Source organism: Centruroides sculpturatus, unplaced genomic scaffold (genome assembly GCF_000671375.1).
Source record: "Centruroides sculpturatus isolate CEXI.00-Female unplaced genomic scaffold, Cexi_2.0 scaffold1090, whole genome shotgun sequence".
NCBI classification, from domain to species: domain Eukaryota; kingdom Metazoa; phylum Arthropoda; class Arachnida; order Scorpiones; family Buthidae; genus Centruroides; species Centruroides sculpturatus.
In genome coordinates, this window is record NW_019385317.1 from 91,758 (window position 1) to 102,430 (window position 10,673).

At 31.6% G+C, this 10,673-nt stretch overlaps 3 protein-coding genes and 1 pseudogene across 3 annotated transcripts; all 4 read left to right on the forward strand.

Annotated features, from left to right (window-relative positions):
• Window positions 1–1,593: 1,593 nt before the first annotated feature.
• On the forward strand, window positions 1,594–4,663 carry LOC111637556 (annotated as a pseudogene).
• A 307-nt stretch (window positions 4,664–4,970) lies between these two features.
• LOC111637554 lies at window positions 4,971–6,409 on the forward strand. The gene is made up of 2 exons (XM_023383062.1): window positions 4,971–5,305; window positions 5,342–6,409. Exons 1-2 carry the CDS (start codon window positions 5,130–5,132, stop codon window positions 6,396–6,398), a joined length of 1,233 nt encoding a protein of 410 aa, XP_023238830.1. The 5' UTR covers window positions 4,971–5,129; the 3' UTR covers window positions 6,399–6,409.
• Window positions 6,410–7,132: 723 nt separating this feature from the next.
• LOC111637557 lies at window positions 7,133–8,206 on the forward strand. Its single transcript, XM_023383064.1, has one exon. The coding sequence runs from the start codon at window positions 7,133–7,135 to the stop codon at window positions 8,204–8,206; it is 1,074 nt and encodes a 357-aa protein (XP_023238832.1).
• A 637-nt stretch (window positions 8,207–8,843) lies between these two features.
• LOC111637568 lies at window positions 8,844–10,439 on the forward strand. Its single transcript, XM_023383075.1, has 2 exons — window positions 8,844–9,956; window positions 10,048–10,439. The coding sequence occupies exons 1-2, from the start codon at window positions 9,944–9,946 to the stop codon at window positions 10,383–10,385; spliced, it is 351 nt and encodes a 116-aa protein (XP_023238843.1). The 5' UTR covers window positions 8,844–9,943; the 3' UTR covers window positions 10,386–10,439.
• The last annotated feature ends 234 nt before the right edge of the window (window positions 10,440–10,673 follow it).

Genomic DNA, 10,673 nt, shown 5'->3' on the forward strand with positions numbered 1-10,673 from the left:
ATAGAATTTCTAAGCTTTGATGATGATAAGATTTTTTCGATGTAAGCAGCCATCGGAAATGTTTCACCTTGGGTATAAACCATGGTAAGTAATCCACGCAATATAGAATTTTAATGGATGGTGGAAAGTTTTCCGATTTAGCCGAGTGTTTTGCCAATTCGATGCTTGAGAAGCTACCATTAGAGAAAGCGTATTGGAAAAAATGCTCTCCAACCGAACGACGACACGCATGTACTTGACTCTCCCATTTTTCTAATGAATTAATTTTTGAATTCGCTATCTAGTTTTTTTATTATGTTTTTCACGCATGCGCACTAGTTGTTTTCGTGATTATTTTAATACGTAATAATTTTGGTTTTAAACTTTATTTTTACATCATGTCTCGTAATATATTAATCGCTTTCGCTATTATAACCTGTTTAGAATTATTTGCGTTAACGATTGGTTTTTCAGTTTTATTATGTAGATCGGATTTTAAGGAAATTGATATAAAAAATACTACTTGCGAATATTCTTTACATTTAGATAGAAACGTTTATTTACATAAATGTACGAATGCTGGAAGAGTTGTATATGATATTCGAAAATTTACGAGCGAAGGACTACCTCATAAATATATTAGTGTGCAATTATTAAAGAAAGAATTTAACTTACTTTGTACGAAATGCGTTTAAAACATCCGTCGAGTTGTATTATTGTCGGTCTGTCTCAATCTGGAAAAACTTCTTTAGTTCGGAAAATGCTGCGTGAAAATATCTACGAAAAACCGTTAAAAAGAGTTATGTGGTGTTATTCAATGTTTCAGCCGTGGTTCGTGGAAGAGAAAAATATTCGTTTTAAATGTGGTATTCCCGAAAACATCGAAAATTTGGATTTAATAATTATAGACGATTTAATGCATTCTTTAACCGAAAAAATTGCCGAATTATTTACCGTTCAATCCCATCATAAAAATATAAGTGTTATATTGATAATGCAAAATTTATTTCCTCGTAATAAAGTAATGAGAGATATAAGTTTAAATACTCATTATTTAATATTATTTAAGAATAACAGAGATGAAAGTCAAATGAATGTCTCGCTCGTCAAGCGTTTATAGGTAGAACGAAATACTTTAAAGATCCATATTTAACCGCGACATCCAAACCGTACGGTTATTTACTAATCGATTTCCACCCGTCTACGGATAAGGAATTGTGTTTGTGGGATTCGTGTTTTCCCGACAACCAAGGCGTGTATTGGGTTTATATTCCACAAAAATGAAGAATATTAAAAAAAATTATTATTTGTTAAATGTGCTTGCAAAGACAACACCTGCTCAGCAAAAGGCTTTGTTAAAAGAAGCTTTTTCGGATCAAATAAAAGTCATATGCGAAATTTGCGACAACATGCTTAAAGGTCGTTTGCCCGTTAATGTGAATAAGTTAAAAAAATATAAAGGATGTATACGAAAACTCGCAAATAAAAAAATAGGACTCCAAGCAAAAAAGAAGATTTTGGTAAACCAATCTGGAGGATTTTTAGATGCAATTTTAGGTTTAATAATATCATTAGCTAAAAAACTTTTTGGATTCTAAAAAAATGGCTCAATGAATGGCGCTACTACCGCCCGAATTGGTACCTAAATATCAATTACAAAAACCAGAAATACGATTACACGATAATATTCAAGATTTATTAGAAGAAAGTACTTTGACGGATGATTTGAAAGTTAAACTATTAAGTCAATTGATTTTGAGATTTAAACAAACTATCCATGCACCGAAAGAATCAATTCGAGTTTTTTCAACATTGCAACCAACAGAAGAATCTCAACAACAATCGCCTGAATTGAGAAAACCATTGTCTATCGAAGATCAGATAACAGTTTTAGTGCCACTGGCATATCAAAGGTATGTTCTGTATATCATTCAATTACTAAAATCTTACCAATACGATTGGAACGAAAAAGGAGAATTAGTGGTGAATAACGAACCAATAATAAACAGTCACATAGTAGATTTAATGTCGTATCTTATGCGAACGAGAAAATCGAGCATTGTACCCCCAGGTTTTGATGCCTTTTGGAATGGAATTATCAAAGCGAATATACCCAAAAAATGGATTGGAAATAAAGCATTGTTGACTCGATTAAAAATAGGAGAATTTCCCGTACTTCGTTTTCGATTGCCATTGATTCCATTGCCTCCGATTCGATCGATTAGCGTTAGGAAAAAACTGGCGGAGCATCTGCTACAAAAATTCCTAAACGAGTTGCATCATCTAAAAGGAAGCATATTTCATGGAAAGATTATTGAGATGTATTTATTACACTTTATCTCATCCCACATAGTTTGGCGGCATAACAAGCCTAATAAAAGCAACAAAGTTGCCGAGAAAAACTGTTGAAAAATGGCTATTGACTCAAGATACGTATACTCTACATAAACCAGTACGAATAAATTATGCACGTCGTAAAACTAAAGCTATATATCAAGGAGAATTATTTCAATTTGATCTGATGGATGTTAGTCAATTTTCAAAAGTCAATAATGAAATAAAATATTTATTATCAACTATCGATGCGTTTTCTAAATATACGTATGTAATTCCAGTTAAAGACAAAACACCGGAAACGATAAAAAAAGCATTTCAAAAAATATTTAGAAAAATAATTATAAGGTTTCTCCATACCGATAAAGGAAAGGAATTCATGAATTCTGTTATTAAGGATTTATTTAAAAAACATCAAATAAATCATTATTATACTCATTCCGAAACAAAAGCATTGATAGTGGAACGATTTAATAAGACCTTAAAAAATAAAATTCATTGTTTTATTACTTATCGAAATTCCAATAAATATATTGATAAATTAAACGATTTGGTATGAGCGTATAATAATAGCACGCATCGAAGTATAGGAATGTCTCCGGCCGAGGTTAAACCCCAACATCATTCGCAAATTTTTAATCAACTTTATGGTAAAACGAAAAACTAAAATAAAATATAAATTTAAAATTGACGATAGAGTTAGTTTCTAAAAAACGAAAAACTTTTACAAGAGGTTATTTACCCGGATGGAGTAAGGAAATTTGTATTATAAAAGAACAACATCCTACCAATCCATTTACTTATGTCCTGAAAGATTATAACAACCAGTCGATTAAAGGACGATTTTATAACGAAGAATTGCAGAAAGTAAAAAATGGATAATATTTATGTGACTCTAATAAGCACTGCGAGTATGGATTTTCTTCCAAAAAATACTCAATCCTCCTTTACATCGAAAATTAATTCACCGATAAATTTAACAGGATCTTGGGAAGTGGGTTTATCCCAAATAATAATACCACGTTCGTGGTTTAATATCACTAGTGAAAATAACAAATACGTCATTACTACTAAGGAAACGAAATTGATTAAAATAAAAGCCGAAGATTTATCTACTTTAGTTCCATTACAACCTATGCAAGGGAACAACTCGAGTCATATATTCGAGAATATTACAAATAATTTGAAAGTTTTGAAAAAGGATCATTTTATTAATTTTTCTTTTAACAAATACAATAGCACTGTAAAAATTTACGTCGCTAATGATTGTGAATTGCGTTTACTTCCAGATAGTGGTGGCATATTTCTCTCTATGCTGAATTTAGATAATCAAAATCTGTTCATTATACAGGGAGAAGAAGAACAAACATTTCGATATACTCCGTCTTTACAAGATTTCAGTGGAGAATTTTTTACTTTAATCGAGAAAAATAGGTATATAGAAGAAATAAAAACCGAAAATGTTGAAAATATATTACAAATACCGAGAGGATTATACGGAACAAAAGATTTTCTTAAAGCATTTCAGATAATAAGTTTTAAATCGCTTCCGGATAAAAAGCTACTATTGAAAATTCCACGAGGATCTTCAGTCAAATTTAATAGACAATTAAAAGATATATTAGGATTTGATCGATTAGAATATCCCGAAGGAGAATTTATAGGGACGTATCCTTTAGAATTAAACGCTGGAATAACGGAAATATTTGTATATTCTAATATAATAGAATCTCATCATGTAGGGGATACTTCGGCTCCGTTGTTTCGAGTAATTCCCCTCATGGGAGAAAAAGAACAACAAATTGATAAAATTTATAACACTCCATTATTTTTTCCTGTTCGAACCAATCACATCGAGACTATATCTATAGATCTGCGCTCATCCACGGGTGAAAACATAATTTTTACTTCTGGAAAATCGCTTTTGGTATTATGTTTTGGACGAGTATAAAAATCCATTTTCACAAAAGAATCATATATTTAATAAAATGAAGCTTAAACCAGAGGACTGTATCGCTTATTATCGATCGCAGGCGGGAGGATTTTTTTATCCTGATTCTATATATCCGCACACCCGTTATTTTACCCCTCAATCGGGATACGGACAATAGTTTAAAGGTCGTCCGATCCAAAGAGGATACGGATTTTTTGGAGACGTGTTCAGACAAGCAATTCCAATATTAAAAGATGCGGGAAAATATATTGGAAAGAAAGCGTTAAATATGGCAAAAGATATCGGATCCCATTTACTCGGCGGGAAATCATTAAAAGATTCCGCCCTAACACGTATAAAAGAACTAGGTGAAGGAGTGAGAGATGACGTCATTCAAAAAGTTCAAAGCGGATCGGGTAAAAAACGAAAACGTCGAAGAAAAAGCGTAAAACAAAAAACTATTAAGAAGAGGAAGGAAGTCGATATTTTTTCTTAAGAATAAATGGACCCCTCATCTTGTCCATGTCTGAAGTCCGAGCTCGCATTTTTCGCCACAATCCCCACACAATTGTCTATAGAACATACTACTGCGACAATCCTTTTCCCCATAGCCTCCATAAGTAACCAAACATCTCCTATAGAATTTTTAATTTCCGGTTCGGGTGAAAGCTTAATAGATTTGAGCAGTATTTCGATTAATGCTCAATTATCCGTTACNGGCGCAGTATAGCCTGTATGGCTTTTGTGCCAATAAAAGTTAACCAACCAACCAACCACTTGCCGATATCAATCACTAACACCAAAAATCATATTTTTCTTTAAGAACAAATCGTTTTTTTAAAACTTAAAACGTATATAATCTCTAGATAATAAAAAAAACTTTATGTTGCTCTCTGTTACCATTAATTTTTATACTTCAGAACGTATCAAACGCATACTACTTATGAGTTTCATTGAGAGACTACTGCAAAACTCCCTAAATCGCATAGACAATTGGTCCAAGATCAATGGTTTTACTTTTAATACAGAGAAGACCTCATGCATCCACTTTTGCCGAAGGCGTGGATGCATGAGGTCTTCTCTGTATTGCCGAAGGCGTGGTATGCACCTGGATCCGGAAATTCACCTAAACGGGGATAAAATCCCAATGGTGAATGAAACTAAGTTTTTGGGTGTTTCTTTCGACAAAAAACTGACATTTCTGCCACACTTACGCAACATGAAGAGTAGATGTTTAAAATCTTTAAACCTTTTAAATGTTGACCTTAGCTTAAAGCAATTTCCAAAGGAATCCACCCCAGACTATGTCTACAGGCAGCACTTTGCAGAAATTCAACACCGTGACAGGAATTTAATTTTTATTTACACAGATGGATCTAAATCTGATGATTACGTTGGCTCAGCCTTTATCTGCCAGGATGAAATCATGGCAGAACAAATTGCATTGAATTCTTCCATCTTTTCTGCAGAGTTGTATGCTATTTATTTAGCTTTAAAGTATATAAATAGGAAAGGTCATCGTTTCTGCGTTATTTACACTGACTTAGTTAGTGCACTTCAGGCTTTGATTTCACGTGAACCTTGTTCTCACTCTATAGTGATTAAAATTTGCAAATTGTTTTGCCATCTTCCTGCGAGTAATTTCTTTGTAAAATTTTGTTGGGTCCATGTAGGTATAAAAGGGAATGAAGAAGCTGACGCAGCTGCAAAGTCAGCTAGTCCTTTACAGCATATAATGCGTATTGACAGAGATGATTTGAAGCTAGTAGTTAAAAAACGACTAGCAGAGAGATGGCAAAACGTGTGGAATGCACAAGTCCACAATAAACTACATGTGATCAAACCAATTATAGAAAATTGGACACATAATAAACAGTATGACAGGAGATCTGAAGTAATTCTTACTCGTTTGAGAATTGGGCATATTCGGTTGACTCATCAATACCTTTTGAAGGGTGAAGGCCAGCCAGTATGCGAGTATTGCAACTGCTTTCTAAGTGTAAAACACATGCTTTGCAACTGCACAGCTTATGATCAAAGTCATAGACAGCATTTTGGAAATGCAAGTTTGAGAGAGATTTTGGGCCAGAGGCCAAATCTTGACAAATTATTGAACTTTTTGAAAGTGAATAATATTTATAAACATATTTAATTATTTATCTAGGTTAGTTTATATATATACCTTGCTGATTATTTATTTATTTATTCATTTATGTATATATCTGGTTATTATGTACATCTATATTGTTATATATTGTTTTGTTATTAGTTTATTTATTTATTTATATTAAACATCTTACAATATATATATTTATTTATCTATATATACTATTTGCCATGGCGCAGCTTGGCCTGTATGGCCCTTACGCCAATAAACTCTAACGAACTAACTAACTAACTCTAATATTAAAAGATGCGGGAAAATATATTGGAAAGAAAGCGTTAAATATGGCAAAAGATATCAGATCCGATTTACTCAGCGGAAAATCGTTAAAAGATTTTGCCCTAACACGTATAAAAGAATTAGGTGAAGGAGTGAGAGATGACATCATTCAAAAAGTTCAAAGCGGATCGAGTAAAAAACGAAAACGTCGAAGAAAAAGCGTAAAACAAAAGAATATTAAGAGGAAGGAAGTCGATATTTTTTCATAAGAATAAATGGATTTATCATCTTGTCCGTGCAGCAAGTCGGTGCTCGATTTCTTTAAAACAATACCAACACAACTGACTGTAGAAAATTCAACTCCTAGCATACTTTTCCCCATAGCCTCCATAACTAACCAAACATCTCCTATAGAATTTTTAATTCCCGGTTCGGGTGAAAGCTTAATAGATTTGAGCAGTATTTCGATTAATGCGCAATTATCCATTACTAAATGAAATGGAATGGCTACTTTGGATACCATTCTCGTTACTTTGGTAAATAATTTATTGCATAGTATGTTTTCACAATGTACCACTTTGTTTAATGATAAATTAGTATCGCCGCATATAAACTATCCCTATAAAGCGATAATAGACGCTCTCTTATTTTCGTCTGAAGAAGTGCAAAAAACTTATTTAACTAGTTCTTTTTTCTACAAAGATACTGCTGGATTTTTAAACGAAACTGATCCAATTAAAGACGCTAAGAATGAAGGATTAATCGCCAGATTTAAGAAAAGTAGTCAAAGTCAAGTATTGGATTTATATGGACGACTTCATTTCGATTTTATTAATCAACCTAAATTACTGATAAACGGCGTAGATGTTCGAATAAAATTGGAACGTTCAAAAGACGCTTTTGCTTTAATGGCAAATAGCGATAACTATCAGATTCGATTAAAGAATATTGCATTGAAAGTAAACAGAATAGAGGTTAGTCCTAGCATCTTACTCGGAATGGAGAAGACTTTGGAAAATTCCGTAATTAAAATGCCTTATCGACGAGTTAAAATTAAAGTGTTTACGCTAAGTAAAGGTATTTTGAGTTCAAATATTTCAAACGCAATAATCGGTCAAATCCCGAAAAGAATTATAATCGGATTAGTTCGTAATAACGCATTTAACGGACAGATAGATTTAAATCCTTTCAATTTTGAAAATTTCGATTTAAATTATATTTCTGTTATAAAGGATTCGATTTTAATTCCTCCTAATCCTTATACCTCCGATTTCGACGAAAAAAGCTACGCTCGAAGTTATGCAACATTATTCGAAGAGATGGGTGGAATTCCCTACGGAAAATACGCTAATATATCGTATTCCGACTACGCGCAAGGATACATGTTTCACGTGTTTGATTTAACTCCTGATAAGGCGGCGTCTGAAAATCATACATCGATAATAACACTCGGAAACATTAGTATAGATTTAAAGTTCAAAAGACCTTTACCGGAGACAATTAATGTTGTTTGTTATTTAGAGTATCGCAATACAATAGAAATCGATCGATCTCGGAATATTTTCATCGATTATTAAACGATGGATACGATTACCCTATGGAAACTAGCATTAGGAGATCCAGAAATTAGCAAGACATTTGGAGGCGTCTATCCATCGGATTTATTACCCGAAAAAATCGGAAAAAAGAAAGGATTTATAGTTAATACCGATAGCAGTCTAAAGCCGGGACAACATTGGATAGCGATATATTTTCAAGATTCGACATGTTTTTACTTCGACTCGTATGGATTACCTCCCAAAATCCCCTCGATTATAAAATTTATTCGTCGGAATTCGAAACAGTTACGCTGGAATCGATTGACTTTGCAAGGACTGTATAGTTTTACGTGCGGATACTTTTTTCTATATTTTCTCTATAAAATATCGAGAAATCAAGACATGCGAAAATTACAACCTAATACTAAACTATTCAATAATGCTTTTGTAATGAGATTTATACACAATAATTTCCGCTTGGGTAAATTACTATCTAATATAAAAATTAACTGTAATCAATGTAGCATTAGTTTACTCAAATAAAAAATCTATTTAAAATTTAAAAAAATGTGTTTTTATTGAACCTGGAAAAAAAAACTAATATTAAATTTAACAGCGCATATTCGAAAAAATCAAAGAAATATTTTTTTTACTCACCATTTTTTTCTTTATTCTACCGTTTCCATTTCTAAAAATAATATTAAATCGTTTAAGAAAAACTAAACAAATATATTTAAATTTTTTGAAAAAAAATCCTTACCACTCATCAAGAAATAAAATAATGGTTTCCCCCTTATAATCAATAATACACCAATACTTCTCTTTTCTCCGTATTATTACTGGTGTCTTTCTAATTGTTTTGATTTTACCTTTAAAAATGATTTAGTCCCGCAAAAAATTTCGTATGTTTTGTACTCATACACTAATAGGTTTTTATAAATTCTGTCATTCAATTCTGAGCCATTAATATGTTTAAATAAATCATGTATGTTTTCATACCACCAATATGGATTCGTATATTCTAAAAAAAATAAGATTTTTAAAACCAACTAAAACAGATATTATATATTTAAAAAATAATTTTTAGTAAAATATAAAAAAATAAATACCTATTTCTTTTAACGTTATCCACTTATTTTCAGGTGATTTATAACAGACTTTTTTTTCTCTATCTAAATTTTCAGGAATTACTATTGGTATCCATGATTCATCAACTACTTTTGTTCCATTATAATATATTTCATCGGTTATTATTAAAAGATATCTTTCGAAGGTTTTCAGTACTAGGATTGAGTTCATTTTGTCTGAGATATAAGGACGAAGAAGAAATAAAAGTATTTATATATTGCCTGACATTTTTTTTATCCCTTCAAGACTTCTCACGCAGATATTAAGAACTTTTTATACAATTAGATATTTAATGCAAGACTTCCCACGAAATAACTAACGTAATATGGTTTTTTCTTCTTTAACCTTTCTCACCCATTTTTTTTTCTTTTTCAAGACTTTCCACCCAGATGGCTAATGTAATATGTTTTTTTTTTCTCACCCAGATTGTTTAATGTAATATGTTTTTTTTTCTTTAAGAGTTCCCACACACTTTTATTCTTTAATACATTCTCAAGAAAAAATTCACATCCGTTATTAAATATTAACGGTGTCAAAGGGTAATAACCCTTATTATCAAAAGAATATAAAAGCGAGAGAAATAGACAAATAGATTCATTAGTTTATCAACTCTCTCTCTCTCTCTCTCTCTACAACTAGCAAGAAAAGATGTCTATGGAAGGTAAGCTAAATGTTTTTTTTTTTATTTAGATTTGATTTTAAATGAGAAAATTAAATTATTATTTTTTATAGTTATTCATCTTTTTTTATAGATTCTCAGTCGTTGTTTGTAATCGACAACCCCTTTACAAGTAGAAAGCGTAAATCAACAACAAAAATTGATGATGCAGCGGTGGAGAAAAAGAAGAAGTATGATTTAGTAATATCGAAGGACGAATCGTCGTTTAAATCCATCCCGCCGTATTCGATATACATATCGCATGGGTTTAACCTAGAAATTAAAGAATTCAGACAACAGTATTATGTATGTTTAGCGAAAACAAGTGCTAAAGGGGAGATACAAAATAGATTTAACATCCCTGTAAAAGAAGTTAATTTTTTTATTCAAGCTTTGAACGCCGTTCAAAAATATTTGGAAGAGTTCATTTAAATGAAAAAATCTATGCGTAAGTAATTTTTTTAATATAATGGTTTTAAAAATTATGTAATTTAATTGATTTTTTTTTAAATAGAATTATTGCGAACGTCTCTCTCTCTCAAAATATGAAGAAATCATCGTATATATCTCGTATATGAAGAAATCGTCTAGTTCGGCATCTCTCTCTTATATGAAGAAATCGTCTAAAAACATTAACTCGTCAGGTAAAAATTTAAAAAGAAAATGTTTTTGCTGGTAGAATCAGGCTTCCGAAATTTTTTAGAATGCTATCGTAAAAGC

What these genes read in the sequence shown, in the direction of transcription:
- LOC111637554 (XM_023383062.1), top strand. Translation starts at nt 5,130, where the DNA reads ATGTTGCTCTCTGTTACCATTAATTTTTATACTTCAGAACGTATCAAA. An exon ending in TGCATCCACTTTTGCCGAAG is followed by an intron (nt 5,306 to 5,341) that starts GCGTGGATGCAT and finishes GTATTGCCGAAG; the next exon opens with GCGTGGTATGCACCTGGATC.
- LOC111637557 (XM_023383064.1), top strand. Translation starts at nt 7,133, where the DNA reads ATGGCTACTTTGGATACCATTCTCGTTACTTTGGTAAATAATTTATTG.